This window comes from Pygoscelis adeliae, unplaced genomic scaffold (genome assembly GCF_000699105.1).
Source record: "Pygoscelis adeliae isolate BGI_AS28 unplaced genomic scaffold, ASM69910v1 Scaffold584, whole genome shotgun sequence".
In the NCBI taxonomy this organism is placed as follows: domain Eukaryota; kingdom Metazoa; phylum Chordata; class Aves; order Sphenisciformes; family Spheniscidae; genus Pygoscelis; species Pygoscelis adeliae.
This window is the reverse complement of record NW_008824602.1, coordinates 60792-84470: the sequence shown is the minus strand read 5'-3', so window position 1 is coordinate 84470 and position 23679 is coordinate 60792. Positions and strand designations below refer to the sequence as shown.

The 23679-nt window shown below is 51.0% G+C and overlaps 2 protein-coding genes across 2 annotated transcripts in view; one reads left to right on the top strand and one right to left on the bottom strand.

Moving 5' to 3' along the window:
* Positions 1-1320: 1320 nt before the first annotated feature.
* LOC103915510 (dual specificity testis-specific protein kinase 1-like) lies at positions 1321-12965 on the top strand. The gene is made up of 8 exons (XM_009322342.1): positions 1321-1509; positions 6153-6274; positions 6414-6462; positions 7220-7369; positions 9375-9548; positions 10132-10215; positions 11303-11389; positions 12864-12965. Exons 1-8 carry the CDS (start codon positions 1321-1323, stop codon positions 12963-12965), a joined length of 957 nt encoding a protein of 318 aa, XP_009320617.1.
* Positions 12966-19812: 6847 nt separating this feature from the next.
* Positions 19813-23679, bottom strand: part of LOC103915508 (ficolin-2-like) — a 7032-nt gene continuing 3165 nt past the window's right edge. Inside the window, 3 exon segments of the mRNA XM_009322341.1 lie at positions 19813-20140; positions 21035-21148; positions 23069-23116. Coding sequence (XP_009320616.1) covers positions 19893-20140; positions 21035-21148; positions 23069-23116 — 410 coding nt within the window. The 3' untranslated portion in view covers positions 19813-19892.

The window sequence follows — 23679 nt, the reverse complement described above, 5'->3', positions numbered from 1 at the left end:
CTCTTCCTGAACTCCTGCCCTGCTAGCCCTGCCACCACATCTGTCTGTCCCTGTTTGGCAGCTCTCTTTGGATCTTGGCTGGACTGTGAGTGGATGAGGTGGCCGGTGCAAATATTTTATGCATGTATCAGTGCAAATTTTGCCTCGCCCTGTAGAAGCAAAATAGCCATGAAATAATCCACAGGTTCAAGGGATGCTGATACAGCTCCTTGTTTGGTGCAAGACCTACGACAGAAACTTAGGGAGAGCAGAGCTTACCTTTGCTTCAGCTGGAAGCATTGAAGAATTACCCTTTGTTGACCATTGTCTCATCTGGTTACAGTTTGGCAAAGCAGCTCACCAGGCCCCCAGGAATGCTGTGAGTGGAAGGTGCTCAGACAGCTTTGTAGTATACCCATGGTTGTTTACAATTATCCAGAAGTAGGTGCCTTATTCACCTTGTTCAGGGTGTCAGAAGCCCATTTTCCACTGGATTTGCCTCCCCTGCATTTTTGGAAGTAACTAGAGGCAAGTGATGGGGGAGAAGGGGAAGGATGGCATATGGCTTTGGAGGAGTGTGAGCCTGGTGCTATAAAAGGCAGAAGGGGAACCGGAGGGAGGGGACTGGAGAGGGAAGTGTGAGAAACAGAGCTGTGGAAAAGGAAGACAGTTTAGCAGAGGCACTTGGAGTCAAATTTGGGATACAGAGACAGGAGGAGGGTTGCTGGGGTATTTCCTTGTTCTGTGATTCTTTAAGGCTTACAATGAACTGTAGGCACCTGCCAAGTGAGGACCCTTTTAAGATTGAGTGTTTCCTGCTAGCACACTCAAGCCATGACCCTCTGTCTGCAATAGTAGCTAAGCACTGTCTAGAGCTCTGGGGTAACGGATGTGGCATTAGTATGTGGCACGTGACCTATGCTAAAAACCCAATTTAGACACAGTGGCTTTTAACCCAACATAAGGTGGCTGAGCAAGACCGAGTCCCCTGGACTTTTCCTGGGCTGCATTATCATGTGTTGAAGATGATGCATCCTATCTGTCATAAACCTTTAGAAGGTATAAGTGAATATATGCTAATTTAAGTCTTAGTCTAAAGAAGTCCGAATACAACCTGCATAAGGCAGGCCTAAGCCCAGGGTGACTTATCCAGGAGACAGTGCCCATGGGTGCTTCCCAGCGCAACATGTGCTGCAGGGTGCATCACCTCGGTACCTTGTCTCCTCTCCCTCTGTTCCTGAGGCTTCATCCAGTCCTGGTCTCTAGCACAGGTATTTGTTTGATGTCCAAATACTGCTGTTGGCTCACTGTGAAATACACTGTGTTTTAGCTGCTGCCCCCATGATGTGCGAGGCAGGGCTGATTGCACCGGAGCCCTCTGGCCCCATGCAGTACTATGGTGAGTCGTCCGACACCTACTACCATGTGGACCGCTGGCAGAGGCTGCGCACGGCTGTCAGGAAGCTGGAGTTCTGGGAAAACTTCAACGCTGAGCTGATAGGCAGCGGCTTCTTCTCCAAGGTCTACAAGGTAAACTGACGTGCAGGCAGCCTGCGACCTGTATGAGAGCAGCTGAGCAGCTGCTGAGGCTGTGGAGATGGTGCCTCACCTGAGGAACCTGTCCCTGAGCTTATTTCCTCATCTTCCTCCCTCCCAGCTCACTCTGGCAGGTTGGATGGGGTGAGGGAAGAAACGACACCCCTCTCTGCGCACCTAGCACATGGCCTTTGATGCACATCTCCCCTTCCATAGTGAAAAAAGAGATGGGAGGACTTGATCAATCAGTGTTCATCGATACTGTCATCTAGCCATACAACAGGCTTGTCAGGGAGCTAAATTGGGTATTGGATGAGATTAGGGGATATTTATGCTTTGTGCAGGTTTTGTTGTCAAAACTGTAGAAAAATATATAGAGAAAAAGAATGTAAAATTAAGCTGTGTGTGTCTCCCAGAACACTTGCCATCCACACCCCATGGAGATGCCAGTGCTGTCACCCTCTCTGGCTGCTGCCCTGCATTACGGTGATGCTGGGGAAGAGCAGGGGACCTGGGGCAGGGTCAGGCTGTGACAGGCTGCTGGTCCATCCACTTCTGCCTCTGCTGCCCTCATGTCAGGAGACCCATGGCTCCTTGCAAGCCAGTGCATGATGCGGATGGTGTGTCACCAAAGCAAAACTGCTTTTCTCACCGGGGCTGTTGTGAGTCACTCCCTGCACCATGCTCCACTGGTGTGGGAGTTTGTTTAACCCTCTCTGAGCAAGCACAGGATCCGGGGTGCTGCTAGCTTTGGTCCCCCTCCAATGCTGCTCCTCAGCCCGGGAGTGCCACTGCTTATTTGAGGGGAGTGGTTGGGACTTGGGGCTCTTTCTCTGCAGCCCTCGGTGATCACTGCTCTGTGAACAGCAAAGCAAAAGGAGGTGCATCATGTTAGGAAGAGAGACTCAGCCTTCATCTCTGAGAGCAAATGCCACGTTGCTTTGCAGTGTGCCAGGTTTGCCCACCTTATCTCTCCTCCCAGCAGCCCTCCAGAATGTGGTTGCTGCCACTGGTCTTGGTTGTTGGGATGTGACACAGACCCAGTGGAAACAAATTGGGCCTGATTCTACCATTGCTTTCAGCTCCTTAGCTTGACCGGCCCCGTGATAAACATCATGACTGCGCATTTCTCCTGGGCCAGCATAAGATGCTTCTACCAGGGGAGTACTCTGACATACTCTGGGTGAGATCCCTGGCTGGTGTAAGCACATGGGGCCAGTTGATACTAATGGAGCCAGGCTGGCAGGGTCATGTAACTGCAGAAAATACACAAGTTGGATAGATAAATGCACATTGCTTTCTCAAGGCTCTGCCTCCTCCTCTACTGCATCTGGGCTTGGTGCTCTGATAAAGCTTTTGGGTGAACTTCAGGTCCAGGGACAGTGCACTAAAGCTGTTCAAGGGGAATCTCCAGCCAAAGGTCTATGGCAGCTCTTTGCAGGCTGGAGCAATACATGACAAATACCTCTCCCCACCACAGCCTCCCTCTAGTAATTGCTTTCCCCACCTACGCAGCGTGCTGTTGCCATCGCTTTCTCTTTCCTTTATCTAGCAGATTTTCATAGTAACAGTTGCTGTTTCCTCCGTGTGTGACATTTCCCTCCTGCCCTGGCAGTGAATGAAATTCCAGCAGTAGGCAGGCTGGAGACACGGATCTTGAATGAAAATGAAATAACTTCTTGAAGTAGAAGCAGAAAAAGAAATGTAAAAAAAATAAAGTTTGAATGAAATGCTGTGTGTCAAATAGTCAGAAGACAGCGGAGGAGGACTTGGGACAAGGACAGTCCTTTGTGGGGACTTGACATTTGTCTGGGGACTCAAGCACGACCATATCTGAGTGCTCTGATGACTCGTGGTCCTCTTGGGTCAGCCAGTCCCCTGTGGAATCGTACCCCTGAACAGCAGCACTCCTGCTGCGAAGCACCACTGGCGATGGTCCTTTGAAGCTCTTTGCCAACAGATGCTGTCTTCCAAAGCACTCTCGCAGCAAGGACATAGACTCCCCAAAGTGCTGGCACTGCCTGTGCTGACTGCCTGCTGCTTTTGACGTCCTTTGTCCTTCGGTTAAGCCCATTCTCAGGAGTTGTTATATGTCGGTTGGCTGAGGAAGGAGGATTCACTTGGTTCTACTTGGTGACTCAGACTCAAGAGGTCTGGGCACAGCCTTCTGCTCTGTGGGTTATGTATTGCATGACCTGGGCACAAGGTACTTTCCCTCTTTATCTGCCTTAGTTTTCTGATGTGCAATAAGGAGCTACTCAAGTATGAGTTTCTCTCGGGGAAGGCATAAAGCTTCCTTCATTGGCAGCTCTCTCATACATAGGGGTATGAGGTGCTCAAAGCAGGGGAGAAATGCACCGTGACTTCTTTTTTCTGAGTCTGGTTTAAGGCATTGCCCAAAGGGAGCCTCTGAGCAACATCTTTTCTCTGTTGGCCCTCAAAAAGCTCCATACGCGTTAGGAAGCACAGTCCTACTCCCTGTCTTTCCGCAACTTTCCAGTGCCAGATTTTCACCTTTATTTCTCCACTCAAGGCTGACACCAGATCTTTACCTTTCATCACTTGTTAGCATGAAATGAGAATACCCTGGAGGCCCCTCTGCACTTTCCTGGTTCTCACACTGATCCAGGACAAAGCTGGACACTTTGTGTGATTCAGAGCGGACCAAGGGCTGCTCCTGGTTGGCCAGAGCAAAGTCTTGGGGCTTGTGGTCTTGGAAGAGGCCTTCTGAGCCCGTTACCTTTGCCCATCTCTCCCACTACTTTTTTGTGTGTGTGCTTTTCAGTCACAAAACTGAAAACTTGTTTTTCAGTGACTTGCTTTTCAGTCATTTCTTCTCCAGACCAGGCTGGACTTTGCATTGCCCTATGGACAGGAACCCCTCCAGCGCTCACTGACTCCACTGGCCCAGGCAGTGTTTGTGAACTCTGCTGGTGTCCAGCTGGGACATGCAACCTCACCTGGAAGCTCAGTGTACCTCAGTGTCTCCACCAGAGTTTGTGCAGAGCTAATAGGTCTCACTGAAACTCAGTATTAGCTCTTCTGAAAATTTTTCAGATCTTCCAGATTTCAGCTGCTCCCTGTACTCTGTCGTGGGCATAAGGGCACTCACAGTCTTTGGGCAAAGCTGATTAATAGCATTTCTTATATTTACATCTGTGCAATTACAGTTAATAATCAGTTACATCTGATTACTGACCCACAGTCTGTGGTTATGAAGTCCCATCAGGTGAGGGTCTCAGAGCCCTGGCTTCCTTACGACCTGCTCGAGTAGAGAGGCAGAGTTATTCCAGCGATAACATCGACTATCAGGTTGCATTCCTTCAGAAAGGAAGCAGCAGTTCACGTTGCTTCCAAGACAGTTTGTTTTGTGACCCTGATTATAATGAACCTTTATCTCCTTCCAGCCCAGCTAGGTCTTACATGCAGCTCTTTGTTCTCCTCACCTGGGCTAGTAACCTTATCTATAAAGTGACCATCACAGAGAGCAATGGGTGACACTTTGGGACTCAGAGTGCTGCTCTTAAGCCAGCTCATGCTGTGTCTAAACTATTTTTCACTTAAAACAAGCAAACAAAACCTCACAAACCTCAAAATGGGAGAAAACTAAACTTGTGGCTGGATTCTCTGCTAGCCCTGGGGGAGCTGTCAGGACATCAGTGTGGGCCACACCTGATACATGAGTCTCCTTAAAACAGATACTAACTTGAGGATGGAAATTTTAAAGTACCACAATGCTCTGTGATGTGGGCTGGAAACTGCTATTTGGATCATCAACCCCTGCAGTGCAGGGGCCCTGGATGGTCCTATGGGGACCGAGAGCCAGGGCACCCCTGCATGTCCTGCAGCCTGCATGAAACCCCTGTGTTCAGTACTGCCCAACCCTGGTGCCTCCACAGGGGACAGCAAATTTCCTCCTAAAAATGCCTGCTCAGTCTGTTCAGTGTTGTAAGGTGCGGGAAGAGCATTTTGTTTTCTGTTCTTTAGCTTCCAATATCCCTGCCCGGGGGAAGCCCTAGGAATGAAATGTCTGGTGGTAATCCGTAGCAGAGGTTCAGGTTAGCATGTGGCTGGGAAGCAGACATGGAACCTCTGTCCTGGGATGCGGAGGAGAGACAAGCTGGCTCTGCGCTTTCTTTGTTGTGTCTGTCTGGCAGAGCCTGCGTGGAGGGGGGGTGGCCGTGGGCAAGGGTTGCAGGAGGAATTGGGGATGAGGAGAGCAGCCAGCAGCCTTGTGCAGTGATCAGACCCAGGTAGGAAGGAGGGATGGAGATGTGGGGCAGGCTGCAGTTGGGAAGGGACATTTGAATGCAAGGCATTGGAGGGGAGAAGGTCAGCTCTGCGGTAACCCAGTGTGGGCTGAGAAACTGCTCCAGCCCAAGGAACACACAAATTTTGGCAGAGAAATAATGTTGTGATGTGTTGGGACAGGAGGGACCTAGCTGTCATGAGCCACCCAGGCAGGCATCACTGGAGTGGAGCTTATGTGGAAGGGACAGCACCTTGCACTTGTGCAAATGACTGTGCAAAGCTCTGGACAGCAGGGAAATGAGATTCAGGCCTTGGTTGGGAAGGGATGTTCTTGTCCAGAGGGGCTCTGGAAGCTAAGAGATGTCCTGCTTCAACCTTGGCTCTAGGTGACCCAGGCTGCTTCTTGTAAAGTGATGGTGGTGAAGATCTACAAGAACGATGTGGACCAAGAGGTGATTGTGCGTGAGATCAGCCTGCTGCAGAAGCTGTCCCACCCCAACATCGTCAGGTGGGCACATCCTCCAGCCATGAGCAGTGGGCACTGGCAGGGGCTGGAGCTGGCTTGGTGTCTCTAAGGCAGTTCTGCAATGAGGGATTGAGCTGAACCTTGACAACTTTTCTTTTTTTCGGTGTGTTCTTCTGCTTAGGTACCTTGGGATATGCGTGAAGGATGACAAGCTGTACCCCATTCTGGAGGTAAAGGTTTCTTGCTTGTAAGTGTGCTGTGGGCAGGCAAGGACCCTGTGGCTCTTTGGCAGGGAGGGTGACAGACATCCTATGATGCGTATCTACACCTCTCCGACTTCTGCACCTGTGAATGGCTCTGGACTAGCAAGGTTGCCTCAGAGGGGCTTCTGGTCCTTCCTGCCCCACAGCTGGTCACAGCTGGAGTGGGGCACAGTCACTGCAGGGCCATGAGATTCAGGCAGGATAGCCAAAAAGTGTTTTGGGTTGGCTTGGTACCACCAAAGGGCAAGAATGGGCCAGCTGGCGGGGAGGAGCCAGGGATGGAGGGCAGGAGTAGAAAGTAAAGCAGATGGAGAGTGGCAGGACCTCCAGGGTGGCTCTGGAATGGTGGTGTGGTCTAAGGGAAGAGCCTGGGCTGGCACTGGGGAGGTGTCACCTTGTTCCTACACTATCGGTGGCAGAAGGTGTTGACTGAGCCGCTGCCAGGCTTTTTGCCTCTAGTTCACTGCCCGTGAGTGAGGCCCACGGCTGGGTTATACAGCCGTCCCTGCAGTGGGGCAGAGCCCAGAGATTGGCAGTGACTTGCTGTGCCAGGAGGGGTATTTGCACTGTGCCACACACAGGGCCCCCTGTGTGCGGTGGCATTCCCAACCTCCATCCCAAAGGAGGGGCTCCTGGGTTGGCAAGGGGGGGTTCAGCACCCGGGAAGCTCCAGGGGAGCCTGTGCCTGGCCGCACAGCCACCCGCTTTTTGTCTCTGTTCACAGTACGTGAATGGGGGCTGTCTGGAGGAGCTGCTGGCCAACAAAGACATTGCTTTGACGTGGAAGGAAAAAGTGGACTTAGCTTCTGACATCACCAGGGGCATGATCTACCTGCACTCCAAGAACATCTACCACCGAGATCTCAACTCCAAGGTACGCAGCTGGAAAGGGGATGTCACCCCTGGACTGCTGAAGGCGACTGTGTTAGGGGACCATACAGGGACCCCTTAGGGCTGTAGCCAGGACGCCTCAGGCCTCATGCTGGTCCTCTGCTCCATGCTAATTCCTCTGCAGGCAAGGAAGCTTTCTTGATAAAACCTGTCATTACATTGCATTCATCACTTGCCAAGCAGGAGACCCAGATAGAGATAAAAATATATTGCTCCTAGTGCTGTTGCTGTCAGAAAAGAAACCAGATGGAAATGTGTGCAGAATTGCACATGGTTTTCTTTGCCTACAGTTGCAGGAAAAGCTCTGCCAGATTTAGAGATTTCCTTTCCTGCTCACAGCAAGGAGGAAGCTGTTGCTAACAGGAGCTGGTCATGGGCTCTGGGAGTGAGTGCCATGTGAGATGGTCCCAGTCTGTGTGCAGAGCACCAGCAGAGCTTAGGAGATGTGTGCCTCCTCACTCAAGCGCAGGGAATTTGTTCTTCCATGATCCAGAGGGTCCAGGTCACCAATTTTAGCATGATCACCTCCATGGGTTTCACACCCTGGCAGTGTGCCAGCTGTGAAGATTGGCATCTGGAGACAGGCTTTGGGTGTAACGCAAAGGCACATCATATTCCTGGTGTATTGGCCCTCTGGCTGGGAGGCTACTTTCCTCAGCGTGGGCTCATGCTGCTTGATGGGGGCAGGAACAGCACTGGGGCTTTGCCATTCTCAGGTTTGTCCATGGGGACAGGCTTTGATGTGGTTCTTCCTCTGCCACTGGTACGGCAGTAGGAACATGGTGGGCCAGTGCCTTGTTGATCTCTCTTGGGCAAAACTACCCAAACCTCAGGCGGATCCACAGTGTGTCCAAGATATCACAGGGAATGTGAGCTGAAGGGTTGGCCACCAGCCTGGACCATATCTGTGTCAGCTGATGCCAGAGGCTGGCCTGGTGATGCATGGAAATGGAGCCTGCAAGTCTTTGCAGTTGATGCTGGATGGTGGCGTATCTCCTACAAGCCATTTTTGTTGGTGCTTTGTGAGCTTTTTAAGAGAAACTTGAAATATTGATGAAGGTTGGCAGTGGGTAAGCCAGTCAAGCGTTACAGTCTTGAGAGACATCAGCACAGGAATGAAACTCACCTTTGTAATCTCAGGCTGTTTACCTGGCTCAGTTACTAACCATGAAATCGCAAACACCAGGCAAGGACAAGGCAAGAGCCTGGTTCACTCTGACCACAGGTTTCTTGGCCAGTGTGCTCTGAAGTCAGGTGAGATGTAATTTCCTATTTGGTGGTGACTGATGAGCTCAGGAGCTTTCCAGATCTGCTTGTGGAAAGTTAGTGAATGCTGGAGGTCTCTGCCTGTCCCTTCTGTCTCGCTGCGGTGGTTCAGCCCTGAAAGAGGTTCATCTTTCCCCAGAGAAACCTAGGAAACCTGCAGTGATGATGGCTGAAGGTACGGAAGTGTGTACGTGCTCACTTGAAATCTGTTAGTGGGAGCCATCTGGAGAAGATGCCTGTCGTTTCTGCTAGTTCCCTGGGAGCAAATGCCGAGGAGGAAATCCTGGGGAACTGAACAGGCTGAAACCACGGGGATTTTGAGAAACTTCAAGATAATTTTATAGGAATTCCTCCAGAAAGCTGTGTTAGGGATGTGTAGCCGTGGGCAGTGAGAAGGGCTGTGGCTGTCATCCTGCCCACCTTCGGCTGAATGGTGAACAGGGTTGACATGCACATTTTGAGGTCTCTTTCAGGTAAAAGGATGTGGATCATCATGTCTGTTGAACAGCTTCTTCAAAGGACTTTTCCTGGCTTCAGATGTGATCGGTCCATCCCTAATCTGCCCCGCGCACTCCATGTGTGCTGCCAGGATGCAGGTCTCTGGCGAGGGGAGAACCTGTAATGGCGAGGTGGGGCTGAGGGCCAGCGAGGTGCCACTCAGTGAAGTGTCCAGGCCCTTCCTCACCAGGCGTCTCATGCCGTGCCGCATGGGTTCCTTTCAGAACTGCCTCATTCGAGTGACGCCGCGGGGCCGTGAGGCGCTGGTGACTGACTTCGGGCTGGCCAGGGAGGTGGTGGAGCTGCCTGTGAAGGATGTGGAGAGAAAGCTGTCTCTGGTGGGCTCTGCTTTCTGGATGGCTCCTGAGATGCTGCGGGGAGAGCCCTATGACCGGAAGGTATGGCACTACTTCCCAGCTCCTTGTTCATCCTCAGAGCTCCCGAGCAAGCGTGGGGGATGTCTCCTCTGCTTGCTGGTGACATGTCCCAACAGCAGAAAAGCCCTTTGCTCCTTTCCCTGGGAAATGTTGCCCTGCTACCTGGACCTTTACTCACAGTAATGCTCTGCTTAGCACCTTGGAAGTTCCTTATGTGGCCTTGTTAAGTTAAACTTTTAGGGAAATGGGTTGCTGCTGTGGACAAACACAGTGAAGTCTCTCTGAGGAAGGTGCTTGATGAGTTACAGCCTGATGAGCCTGTGGCAGGACCTGTGGGGGGTGCCAGCGCTGGGGTAAAAGCACCAGACACATTGAACAAGAGCATGGGGCCAGGCTTCCCGAAGATGAGGCTGGATTCCAAGTGGGACCGTGGTGTTTCTGGGTGGATTCAGAAGCCCAGAAGAAGTTTAGGGGTTTGCTGCCTCCATCTCCAATGGGCTTTTGTGTAAATAATGGAAGGACCTTGTCGTTGGTACACCCCTTTCTCATGCTTTTCTTCTGTGCATGCCCTGTCCCACCTCCCGCTCTCCCACCCGTCCTGCAGGTGGATGTGTTTTCCTTTGGCATTGTCCTCTGTGAAATCCTGGGCAGGATCCCAGCTGACCCTGAAGTGCTTCCCAGGACTCAGGTAATGATTCCTACAGCCAAATCTAATGGTGTTTTCTCCATGGTACCAGATTGTGGCTTCTCTCTGGACCAGACAGACCTGTACACATGTGTATGTGTTCACACTCAGGTTTCTCTCTAGAGGTTTTTCCATGGGAAAATCTGATCTCAAAATTTTCAGTGCACGAGAGTTCAGTGCATCTGCAGTTCCAAAACTTTTGTTAGATCAACAATGTGAGATGAAGTACTTCTGTTTAAAGACCTTAATTCCAAATACTTCATTTCGCTTTGACATTTCAGCTTCTCCATTGAAGTGGCAGGTTAAACACAACTTTCATCACAAATGTTTATTTTCAAATACTTGCAATATTTTCAAATAATTGCAATTAATACACAGTTCATGTGGAAACAGTGGGCTTCCCTAAAAACATGGCCTTTTTTGTTTCAACATTTCCCTTCCACAAAGTGGGAAGGGAAAGTTTATCCTGAACAGGGATGAAAAATCCAGCAGTAAAACAGCAAATTGCTGCTTTCCAAGGAGCAATGCAGAGAACCTGCAGTGACCAGAGGTTATTCCGTGTTTCTGTGAGACTGAACAGGAACTATCGCTCCATCTGTGTTCACAAGATGAAGGAGAATTACGTATCAGAGACTCTGAAGTCTGGAGGGACAAAGCTGTAGTTATGGAAACAGCTGGCTGGACCCCTTCGACTCTCAGTTGCTGTTGGAAGACCAGATTATCTGCAGTTCCTGTCCTCGGTAGCCACTGCTCAGCACCTGGTGCTGGTTCCTCTGCTGGTTTCTGCCTTTGTGGCCCTTGTTGCCTTAGTCTGAGCTTTTCCAGGAGGACACATACTGCCCCACAGGGGTAGCACAGAGCAAGCAGAAGGATGCTGCAGTCTCTCAGCTCTGCTAATGATTTACCATCTGTGCAGTCCTGCCAGAGCTGATGTTGCCCTGGTACCTTTGCATAGCCATCAGTAAAATAGCTGTGATGGAGACCCTAAAAGCTTTAAACCATGAGCATTTTCTGCTTTTACACCTTGAAAAGGATGAAGAGCTTTTAAAGGACTTTATAGCTGAAGTCTTTTCTACATACTTCCTCACAGGATTATGGCTTGGATGTTGCTGCCTTCCAAAGGATGATCAGTGAATGCCCCAAGCCAGTGATGGATCTCGCTGCTAGCTGCTGTCGGGTGAGATTCTTGCTCGTTCGGTTTTTTTTCCCCGTTGATTTTATTGGATTTGTATCACACTTGTATGACAGAGACCAAAATTGTTGTGAACCCTGGAGAGCTTGAACCTGCTGCTGTCAGTGCTAGCACATGGGGCTCTGCCACTTGAGCTGTGAAGTGATGAGATCTTCCTGGGCCAGCAGTAAGCTTTCATCCACCATGCAGTTTTGCCCCTAGGAGAAGTGTTTAGTTTGTGTATTACAGCCCGAAACATCCCAAGGTCCTGCCTGTTCCCTTGCATGTCGACCCCAGAGTGGGAAGCAGGTTGGTGATGACGTCCAATCCCTCCTTAAGCCAGGCTGCAGGCAGAAGCACCCGGCTGATCCTCTCTGGAGGGCACTGCCTTGCTGTTACCAGCCCTGGCATTACAGATATCATCAGAGCATAGTTCTCCAACCTTTCTTGCTTTAGCATGAAAGGTAATGGTGAAAGCTGGGGGGCCTCCCCATGCTGCCCAAAGCTTCGGGAGGCAAAGCAGAGAGAAAGCAAGGATTCAAGTTAATCTCTGAAAGGAAGAGAAAAACAAAGGCAGTAATCAGGCAGAGAGTGGAGAAGCTGGATGATCATAATGCACCTAATTGCTAGGAGCTCAAGGCAGCAAATGGAAGTAAATCCTTGCATGGGTCCTGAGGACATGTGAATAACTTGCCCTGAATCAGAGGAGTGATTCATGTCAGCAACTGGCTTAGATTTATGTGTGTTCAGGCCTTGTATCTCTGACAGGCAGCCTCCTAATGCAAGTTGATATAATAACGGGCTTCTGCCAGAAATGGCCCTTGGGGCTGTTCTTCTCTGCCCTTGTGCGACGTGCAGGTTTGGGGAGTTTCTGGTGCAGCTCCCCAGGCTGGCTCCGCAGGGTCAGTCACAAAGGGCAGCCCCAGGATGGCATGGTGCAGGTGTGGGATGGGGTTGCCCCAGGCCATGTCCCTCACTTTGGGTACACCCTGATGGCACTGGGAGGGCTGGGGGATCACAGCCCACTGAGGATGAGCTGCATCCGGGAGACAAGACAGTTAGATCCTGACTGTGATGAAGAAGCTCAGGGAATGATACATGTCCCTCCTGATACCTACCTGCAGCCTTTCCCTGCACAATGCCTGCTCCTGCACTGTTTGGGTGGGCTTTGGGATGAGCAGTTCCCACAGCCTGTCCAGGTCGGGGTATGTCAGGCTGGTTTTCAGCATCTCGCTACCTTTGCTTGAGCTGTACCGCACCATGGGACCTGTCCTGCGACTGCTTGTTTGCAGCAGCCCGGGCCTGGATCACCAAGTGGTGAGTGGTGACGCCAGAAGGCTCCACCAGCAGGTGTGTGACCAAGACCAGTGCTCATGACGGATGGATGCCATTGCCCATCCTTGGGGGACCCAGCAGAGCTGCTGCAGAGCACCCACCTCCTGTCCAGGGTGTCCTCTTCAGCTTTCCCTTCTCATTTCAGGTGGAAGCATTTAAGAGGCCTCCTTTCTCCGAAATCCTGGATGAGTTGGAGGATGTCGCAGAGAGCCTGGAGCCTAGGAGGGACAATCAGCTTTCAGGCTGAGCTGCCTACCTCCTGTGAGGCTTGGCAGAGAATCGCCCAAACTGTAAATTAACTGTCTGGGGGGTCGTCAGGAGTGAAGAAGGAAAGTGGGGAAGGGAAGAGCTAAGTGATGTGCTGGTGTTTATTTAATCATAGTCACGATCTCTAATTTCTTGGATGGAAAACATGGTTAAAAATGGAGAAGGGACTTAACAAGGATATATTTTTCCTAGCTGAGGTTTTTAACAGATGTAATTAGGACACCGAGCAGCCTTTGCCTGTTTGCTTGTTAAAAGCAAATGGTACCTGAGGGACCTGAATTCCCTTGAGGATGCTTTCCAAATCCCCGACAGAAACATAATTCTCTCCTGCTTCCCGGTGCCCCCCGGACCCAGGGCCTTCCCCTTCTCCATCCCCATGGCCTTGGGGAATCGCCTCTCGGGGGGCTGGGGTATGTGCAGTGTGAAGGAGAGGGGCTTTGGGGTGCTTGGTGAGCCTCGGGGTCATCTTATATTTCAAAGCCTTAAAGCACCCGTCCGGCAGTCTTGCAGAAACAGGTATGCTCTATAAGGTCTCTGGCTGGGTCTCCTGGCATCGCGCTCAGGGTGCACCCAGGCATGGAGGCATCTGGCAAGATTTTGGAGAGTCAGCCGGGGCCACCCACAGGGTGCCGACCTGCGCCGGTTGAGGCGATGGGAACGGTGTGCCTTATCGAGATACGAACTAACCGACTAATATCTCCTCTCAGAAAAGCTTTGTCAGACACATGTCCCAGCATCACAGCAGTCTGGATTTCTCCCCGCTGCCCTTGACTGGGGCTCAAAGATGGAGGGGTCTGCCTCCCCACTTCTCATCCTGCTGCAAACACAGCGACGAGCACAAGTGCCGACAGCTTATGAGGCCAAAACAGGGGAGAGCTGGGTCCAGCATCATCCAGCATCTCACCCATTTCTCTGTCTGGCCCAGCACCCATCGCCTCCTCGGTGATGTGGGACACCCTCGCAGGCCCCAGGGCTCAGGCAGCCAGGAAAGGACTTTGTTTTTATACTGTGTTTTCTTCTGTGGGCCAGAGGAGGGTGCTGGGGCTGCGGATCCAAACCAGAGGTGGAAAGAATAATGGCTAGAAATGGTCTGGCATTGCAAATTAAGAGAAATAGGTGAGCAGTGGAGTCCCTGCCCCCAGATCAGCTGATTGCTGGGCCATTGGTCTGAAAGACATGTTCTGCTGGGACCAAAATGTTTGTGGGTGTAAATAGGTGTAATGTCTGTATAGTGGTGGAGCTGTGGCTCTGTTCTTGTAGACCGTAAACTCCTGGAGCAAGGATCATTCATCTGTCCTCCAAAAAGTATTTGTATAGTGTTTAGCCCAATGGGCCTTCAACCTACAGCTTGAAGGCTGTTCTCCCACGTAGCGGTAGACCTACCTGGGGGCCTCATCTCAAGCTCTTGGAGCCGGATTTCTTGTTATATATAGCCCAACGTCTCTGTGCTGTGGTGTCTGCACAAGGGGGTGTCAGTGGTGTGCTGGGACAGAGACGTAGTAGAGGAGCGTGGTGCAATTTCACCAGGGATCATAAGGAATTGGGAGCTGGCATGAAATGCACTGGATGGCACCAGGGTCACCAGCTAAGCCACATCTCTACTGGGCATCTGCAGCTCCTCATTCCCCAGAGGTGCCGTTGTGCTTTTGTGGGATACTGACTTATTTGCACCAGAAACCTCCTGCTCAACAGTAAACTGCCCAGCAAATACCTTCATCCCAGCTGGATACTGCCAGCCAGGGGCGGGGGAGGCAAAGCCTCGAGAAGTAGAAGACTGAAAATAAGGGAAGCTTTTCAACCTGGAGGAGGGAGAGCTACCACTTTTTGACTTGCACCTGTTTGGGGACTTCAGACCAGTAGAGTGAAATGGACTGCAACAGCAGTGCAAACAGCACTGATATATATGTGTGTGTCTTCAGTGAGAGCCAGCCACCACCAGCATCACAGCAATGTGTTGGATGAAAATCACAGTGTGTATATTTGACTACCAAGAGACGGCCCCGAGAAGCTAACTGCAACCTCCTAAAGCTTCCCAAGCTCCCCATGGCTCTTCTTCCATAGAGGAATAGGCTTGAGAATGAGGAATCCAACAGTATGTGCTAACACCCAAAGCATTAAGGATACAAAACCTTTTCCAAAGGCCACTATGGATGAAGCGTAGCTGTCCACCTCGGTTCAGTCCCTGGCTAGATGCATTGCTTTCACAAAGCCTTTCCCTAGCCTTCCCCATGCTGCCTCGTCTGCCAAGCTGGAGCTTGTTCTTCCTCTGCCCCCCCTGCACAAGAATAGACTAAAGGAAGATCCCTCAACATACCAATCCCTCAAATGGCCTGTTATGGGGTGAAGGTATCTTGTTCCAGGGGCACTTCCCTGCAGGGCTGCTCCCCTGCTGACTGCCCCGTTCCCAGGACCAGCGAGGCTTGGTGCTGTTGGTGCCCTACCACAGACTGGGCTGATCCTTCCTCCAGCCGTACATATGACTCTCAACCGTGGGGCTGGGACACAGCAGAAAAGGCATGTGGAGTTGTGTATACTTTGGTGATGCTGTGGTATGAAGGAAGATCTTTTGGTTTTATCTGCTCGGGGGTGAGAAGCCTGCTCAAGGATTAAACAGATCCAGGGGTGGGGGGGGTGTGTGGGGGAGATATTTTCTGCACAGAGCACAGGATAGCACTAGCCAGCATGGTCTGAGCTGCGATGGATCAGAGCTGTGTTTCTTCTGGGCTTGCCATGCGCCTCATCCACTGTCATGGTGAGGCCACATGCTGGATCTCAGGTGACCAAAGGATATCAGGTCCTTGCTAGAAGGACCTTTGGTACCTGCTGCAGGGGCAGGTGGAACTGAGACTGTCTGCAGGCACCATGTGGACTAGAAAAGCCAATGTTGGGAGTCTGCAGAGAACAGAGGTGGTCTGGGAATTTGTCTGGTGCATCTTGTGGACCAAGAGTTTCTGTTCGCCAGTCAGAGCTGGAGGGAGAGGCAAGCATGGGAAAGCTGCTGAGATGCCCTCCAGGTACAAGCCCCTGTGCTGGGAGCACAAGGCCTGGCTTCCCCATGCCAGTCTGATGCAAAGTCCAGGTCAGTGGTTGAATTTCATGTCTTGGAGTCCTGGCACTGAACTGAAGCAACTGTGATGGTGGGTGGAGGGTCTGGGCAGCGCAGCAGGCTTACCATTGCTGGACCTGACCAGGAGCTGCCTCCTCTGCATCTCTTCCCTCTGTTGGCCGCTTGCTTTACAGGTGCCGATGGCATGGACCTGGCCATGCTGCACCCCACAAGCCATGCGTTCCCACATCCTCCATTGTGTCTTCGTTTGTTTGTTTTTATAAATACTATTTGGGAATAAAGTCTAGTGGTTCTTTTCCACATCAGCCCTGGCTGCTGTGTTTCGTCATCCTGGGTCTGCTGAGTGGTGCTCCTGAAATGCCACGTTTCCAAGTGTAGGCACTAAACACAACTAAATGAACAGCTTCACGCTCTATCAGCATAGCTGGCATAATAAACCTTTAGTTAAAAGTAATTTACAGAAGAGTATTACCTATGAGAGAGTGGTTTTGAGTCCATTGCCCCCCTGTGCCCTTGGGTAGTGGCAGGGTCAGGTGGTGTCCTAAAATCACCCCTTCACTTCAGTTGGGTGAGCACAAGGTGAGCAGCAGCGCAGGCATAGTACAAAGGCTGTTGGATTCATCTTTTCCACCCCAGCAGCCCATAAGCCAAAAGGACCAAACCACAGTGACATGACTTGCCTTCCCCAGCTGCAGCTTGTTTTATGCTGACTCATACATGGCACTAGTTACTCTTCAGATGCAACCCTCTCACAAGGACACCTCGGAAAATCAGAGGAAGCTGTTCGCTGTGCCGGGACCACTGGGTCTGCTGCATCCAAACACAAATCATAGAGCAGTGCTGAAGCGCAGTTCTTTGAGCTCCTCACATGATAGTTGTCGGTGTTAAGTAGGAAGGCCTTTCCTTCCAAAGTCCAGTTTCTTTAAGTCAATCAGCTTTCAGATTTACAGCTGTGAAATCTCTGGACACTTGCACATGGCCAAAGTGCTGTGTTCCTCCCTGGAAAGAGCCTCTATGCAGCCCTTGGAGGCTGGCAGTAACCCCATAACCCCCAAACCATAGGTGGTTTGGACTGCTGGGTCTTCCCATGTCCCAGACAATGCAGGAGGGTATCGCTGGAGGCAGCCCTGATCTGGCCAGGAGGCTAGCCTGGGTGGGACCCGAGAGGACTAGTTTGGTCTCACTTTTGCTTTCAGCTGGCTATGCGTCAACAAGCCATCAGAGATGCTTCCAGCCTCTTATCCAGGCTCCCTGATATGGCAGAAACAAGGTCCTCTCCCCACACCCCATAGCTTGGCCCACCCTGCTCCTCTGGTGACTTCCCAGCCTCACTTGTCCCTAGAGAAACTCCAGGGACATTGTAATTTCTAGGCTTCAGGGTTGGCCCTTTCCAGATCCACTAATGATAGGAAGAGGGTTTTCAAACACAAAATGCAAACCTGATCCATGAGCTTTCCAGGACACAGAGAAAAAGCCCTGAGATGAGCAGTGGCCAGGATCAGTCACAGATTGACTGGGGCTATTCTGCTTTTCTTCTTGGGACCCTTGGCAAGAGGATGGAAAGCAAGAAGGACTGGATGGTATCCTGACAGTTTGGGGAGCATATTCTTTTAGGACATCTCAAGTCCGTTCCCTGCCTCTTCCCCCACTGGTCAGGTGTGAGAGCTGATGGAGGACTGGGAACTCTTCTGTTGAGGAGAGGTGGGAGCTCTGGGCTGGTAGTATGTATATGTATCTAGGGACCTGGATCCTGACCGTAGTGATTCAATTCTTCCTGGCTGGAGTCAGTGCAAGCCCTCTCTGTGACTGCTGCAGGCATGGTGCTTGGGATGGACCATCAAGCCCAAGGACCCTCTTCCCTCACATGCCTGTATCAGCACAGGGAGCATTTTCCTGCCTTACGGTGGCTGGGGCTCAGGCTGGAGGGGATGTGGTGCCAGCCCATGACTCACTGCGCCAGCTTAGGGGATGCAGGAGAATTTCACTCTGCAGCCAGGTCCAAACCACCTCACCTAGCACTGGTGATGGCTTGTCATACCTGAATATTTCCTCTGTGGAGTCAGGTGGCGGTCTGGGAATATCGACTAGATGGGCTTGAGTAAAGTGTTCTTGGTGTGCTCTTAATCCCTCTAACATTAGTGTCGTTCACAACGAAATTTAAATGTTGAAGGTTTCTGTGTAGCAAGAGGGGAGCAGAGAAAGGGGCTTCAGCACTTTTAGCTAGGTTAAAGCCGAGGATGCCAGCACTAGCTCATGCGTCTCTGCAGAGGAGTCTGTGGTTCTGCAGAGCTGTCTGTGGCAGCACCTTGGGCCTCTCTGAGAAGCTACTCGTGGACAACAGCATGAGTGGCTGATTGGTTGAGACACAGCTGGATGCTGTGGGACCTTGCTCCTGCTCCTGCTGAGGGCACGTCAATCTAACTGGGAGTAGGAGAAAAACAAAACAGAGCTCCTGGAGATGGGGAAGTGGTACTATGGGAATTTCAGTGTGTGCTTCTCTGGTCAGACATGTACTTTCTCATGTACCTGAAAAGGAGAAGTGAGCAGAAGCAGGACCTAATGAATAGGGAGATGCATAACCTCAGGTTTATTTCTTAGTATATCGTTGACCTGCTGTGGTGTTCTGGGTGAGTGGCCTCTTCACTTTTCTCACCCACACACAAGCTTTGGATTCAGTGTTGTAGGGCTGGAGCTGCCCTTGCTACACATCTCTGCAATAAGTAGTGTGATAAACCTGGGACCGTTAGGAACGTAACACAAATAAATACTCTGCTTCCACAGACTCTGGTCTGTCCCTCCAGTGAGGAGTTAGCCCTAAGGTCTCCTCCCCTGCATCAGCTGTGGGGAGGAGTCCGGGAGCAGGAGTCCAGGAAGAAGAGACCCTTTAACCAGTTCTTCTAATAGTCAAATAAAACATCACATGAACTGGATGAACTACCTCCATCCGCCATCAGATAGCCCATCTTCAAATGCTACTGGAAACAAGGTGAAATGGAAGACACTGGCACCTGCTGGCAATTTACATGATGTCCACTTGTGCAAGGCTTGACTTGGGACTACTGTAGTGTCTTGGTACCACTCATGTTGCTGGACAGACTGTTTTGTATCCAGCTCTTGGTCCACAGCGGCTAAAGAATGAGATGTAGGAACGTGCCCTGGAGGAGTGGCTGAAGCTGGCTCTGGGCCCAGCTGCAGCTGTGGTGTTGTGGCAAGTGCTGGGCAATGCTACTGTGGTTCCAGGAGCTGAGGTGACACTTGAGGTCCTGGAGCACCTGTTGTGTGCAGTTGGGAGGGAGGTGGCAGTGCTGGCAGCCCTGTGCTGGAACCTCAGTCCTTTTCCATGCTGGTCTACATTGTGGCTCCATCACAGCCTGCAGGGAGAGAGGGTGGTCAGGAATTCAGTGCCTTTCAGATGGCTCTTAGGTCCAACAGAAAAAGAGGCTGCAAGAACACTGGAGGCTTCATATACATGGATTGGATGGAAAATTACCAGTAACTACCATTTGGGTAATAATATCTGAGAGCTTTACTGAGATGCAGTAGCCTCACCATCACTTGGTCTTTAAATCAAGGTAACGCACTTTTCAGAAAAAGATGCTCAGGCTCAGTCAGCATCTGTGGGGCTGCTGGAGATAGTCCAGGATGAGAGTCTGGTGCTTACAGGAGCTCAAACCAGCACCAATCTCTTCTGGTCTCTAAAAGTCTGCTCTAGGCTGAAGGCACAACCTGTAATATCCTTCCTGGTCCAATTCTGCCCTTAAACAACATTATATTTGTTTTGTGTCTTCTCTTGGCTGTTGGTGGCACCTGTTGGTGCTAGTCAGACACCCTCTTGCCGTGTTAAACTGGCCTGAATTTCATTTCCGTTCGCTTATGGGAGTAATGGTATTCTTTGCCTGTCTTCCAGTTTATGCCATCAGCATAGCTCCCATGAACACCCAGCCAGTACATCCCATTCAGGTTGGAGTAATGGCAGTCATTGTACCACCACGCTCCCTTGTATTCTGTGGCACAGTTAAAGGAGCTCATGTCGTTGTCCTGGTCTGTTGTTGAAAATGGCATGTCCTTGTGGTATGATAAGGAGTCTCCTGCAGAGAGCACACGTTCATAGTTACTGCCACAGAGAGTGCAAAAGGGAACCTGATGTGTCTGTGCACCACTGCAGGGCAGCAGTGGGCCTTGCTGGATGCAAGGCAGATTTTATAAATCCTGCTGTTCTCTTGGTTGCCCAGGTTTCCTCCTTGGTCCTGGAGATAAGGAGTATCCTGAGCTCTGCCAGGACTGCTAAAACACATGGAGAACTTATCTATGCCTGTGAATCAAATGGGCCAGATTCTGCTTGCAGTTACATGGGTGTCACTTCTCTTGCACCACTCAGATTCTCTGCAGGCATACTGAGGTCTGGACTATCAGACAGAGTTGCAGTGTACAAAGCCACATAAACCCAGAGCACTGCTATCTCAGGTATTGGTTTCACTCATTCCTGCAAGAGGGGTATTGAATTTTGCAGAGGATTTGTTTGCTTTTTAAAGAAAAACAAAACATCAGGCATTAAGAAGATGTAGTGCTGATGCTGCAAGTATTGAACAGCACCCCAGCCCTGGAAATGCCAAACCTCACAGGCAAGTATTTCCTTCCAATGTAATCGAAAGCAGAACTTGGCCCAGCTGCTGCAGAGCTGTCGGGAAGGTTACATTGGATGAGGTGCTGCTCAGGACCAGGCTCCACATTTGCTGGTAAACCATGTGGCTGGGCTTGTAGGTAATGCTCTGGGTCACACTCTGTAGGTGATGGGTGTCCCTGTCCTTCCCTGCATCCAGAGGTCACTCGGCACCTGGGGTACCATGGCCAGTTTTAAAGAAATTGACCCAAAATGTAGATGGTACAAGGAGTTTGCATGTTACAGCTCTGCACTATAAATGCTGAATACTTCTGAAATGCTCTAGAAAACAGCCTTTCCCAGTAAGCTGTTGCTAACTTACCGGCGTTTCCACCAAGGAAGTCTCCTAGAACCAGTTTGTATTTCTCAGACTCTCCTAAAACTCTGAACGAAGCGTACTTGGCAAAATAGTAGTTGTTTTCAAAGTCTCTCAGGTCTGAGAGAGAGGTTGTAGCTCTGCTTTGGCTTTAGCTCATGGAGACAGATGGGTCAACTGAAGCTTGTTTGATTTCTTTCTTTCTTTTTTTTAAATGATTAAGTTAATCTGAGCATTATCACACGTGTACTCTGCATCTACTGAACCTGCCACTGCAAGCGTGGTGGTATAAATGCCTTTGAAGTAGCAGCATGTCTATAGAGGTGTTTCTAGTGGTTTCATCCTGGAAACCAGGACACTGAGGCTCTCAAAAACTAAGACAGACCTCCTCCAGGACACACAGAGGGCAGGTGACTTGAGTAGTGGTCAGAGGGCATGACTTTCCTGGCTGGATTACAGATTAGACAGATTACAGAGTAGACACACCGAAGCTGCATGTGGCTGTGAGAAGAAAATGGGTTAACAGTGATATTTCCTTACTCTGTCCTTCAGTGTCACTCTGAATTTGTTTTTATTGTTGCCCTGTCCTGACTTCTGGTACAGGGAGTCCTCCACCGTCTGCTCTGCAAAGCCAATGGTGGCATGAAGGACCTAGGATGAAACTCACCCCATGTTTCTGGAAATCCAGGCTTTCCTTTTGTTCCTGTTGGGCAAACACCATTAATTGCTCTTCACCTTCCACACCCTGTCCTTCCCTCCTCCAGCACTTGGCATCATTTGCCAAGACAAATCCCGCTGCACTGCTTGTGCAGCTGGCTGTGATATTAGAAGTGTTTAGCTCATCTGCACACACAACAGAGGCACAGAAAAACCAGGCAGGAGGACTAACTCAATATATATTCTGCCCTGGCCACTCCCAGGCCCACCAGAGGAGACCCACCAGCCCATCAAAAGCCCATCTGCACAGACCCAGGAGAGCACAGAGGGACAATGGCAGGTGGGAACCCAAGTCACAGACTCCTGTGATTACAGCGGTGACACCCAGCACCCTCAGTCACTGGCAGTAGCTCTCCAGGCTGCCTAGCAGGCACACGGGGTGGCTGCCAGGGAGGTGGGACGCGTTATAGGTGCACAAGGAGCAGCAGCCTTGCCTCTCTTGGGCTGTTGGACCCGGCATGATATATTTTCCCCTGACATCTGATTTGGGACTGGGAGGGTCAAATGGCAAGACTGACACAAGACGTGTCTCCGTTGGACCTGGCTGCTCTGCCTGCTGCTGGCCAGCCCATGGAGTTGGGTACTAACATTTTGTGCCAGTCAGCCCCATTGGGCTGGAACGTGTGGGACAGGAGCAGGTGGGTGTGGGGAGGAGAGGGAAATGCACTCACGGGAAGGCAGGGTCAAAAGCCCAGAGAGGGGAATTGTTGCTGCTGGCAGAGGGCTTTAGTAAGTGGTTTGGGAGCTGGAGCAAAGGTGCTGAACTAGCCACCAGACCAGCAGCGCTTGGCCCCCAACTATTACAAGCCAAGCTCCAAGTGAGGGAAGCCGCAGTGCAGACAGTGCTCAGCGACAGGTGCCAGTGGCCCTCACATGCAGGATGATGGCATCAGGGAAAAAAACCAAACAAAACCTTGTTTTCCCTCTACCCTACTGCTAGTGCTGGTAGAAAGACATGTTCCTCTGGCACTAGCAGTGACTGAGTTTCATCCAAGTCGGATGTCTGCCCAAATCTGGCTGGTCCCTCAGGCTGGGGGTGTGTGAAGCCCTGCGGTTTCTGTAGCTGATCGTACTGGGCAGCAGCATCAGGTGCCCAAGCTGAGGGCAGCCCCTGTTGCTGAACAGCTGGTTTGGGAGAGGAGCCGCTCACACCACCTGGACCAGGGCTGCGCCTATGACAGGGCACAACTGTCACCAAACAGCCCCATCCAGTACCTGGTGGGGTACTTTTATTTCGCTATAGTTGCTCCCACCTGGTGTGTTGTTCCAGAGCAGCACAGGGTGGAAGTTTAACTAAACCAGCTCATGTGATAAATTCAGTGCAGCATGATTTACCTTTCAGTCCTGGGAAGCCAGGCTCTCCAGCTGCTCCTGCAAGAGACAAAAGGAAAATGCTCATCACAGATGATTCAATGAGAGTGAATTACTGTGGGTCCACAAGTGGCTGCTCCAGCCCCTCCATACACCCCAAATGTACAGGAGAGGCTGTCAAGTGGTGCAAAGCCACGGTGCTCTGCTGAGTGTCCCAGCTGGTGCCGCCACCCTGGCCTTGCTGCTCTCTTGATCAGCAGCATCTCTCAGGAACAGCAGGAAGAGCAGGACACAGGGGAGACAGAACTGCTGCTCCGTCTGCTGGAGTGTATGGGGGATTCACAGCTTCATCTCAGTGACTTTTTGTGGGGGCTTTCTGTTTTCAGTCAGGCACCTGTGAAATTTTGGGCAATAGCTACATTTTCAGTGGGTTCATCCATCTCCTGCAGCAGTTTCAACTGAAGTCTTGGGTGCTTTTGGCCAGGAAATAGCTACATATTCAGCATGCAAAGGGGCTGTTTTCCCAGCTAGTCAGTGCACCGGTGCTCAAGTCCCGGGTGCCACCTTGTGCTGGGAACTGGTTACTTTAGAAAAGACTCATTTCCAATGTCTACAGCACACAG

Excerpts from the sequence above, each read along its gene's own strand:
- LOC103915510 (XM_009322342.1), top strand. The coding sequence starts at position 1,321 with ATGATGTGCGAGGCAGGGCTGATTGCACCGGAGCCCTCTGGCCCCATG. Across the intron at positions 1,510-6,152 it reads TCTTCTCCAAGGTCTACAAG|GTGACCCAGGCTGCTTCTTG; the intron begins GTAAACTGACGT and ends CCTTGGCTCTAG. Across the intron at positions 10,216-11,302 it reads AAGTGCTTCCCAGGACTCAG|GATTATGGCTTGGATGTTGC; the intron begins GTAATGATTCCT and ends ACTTCCTCACAG.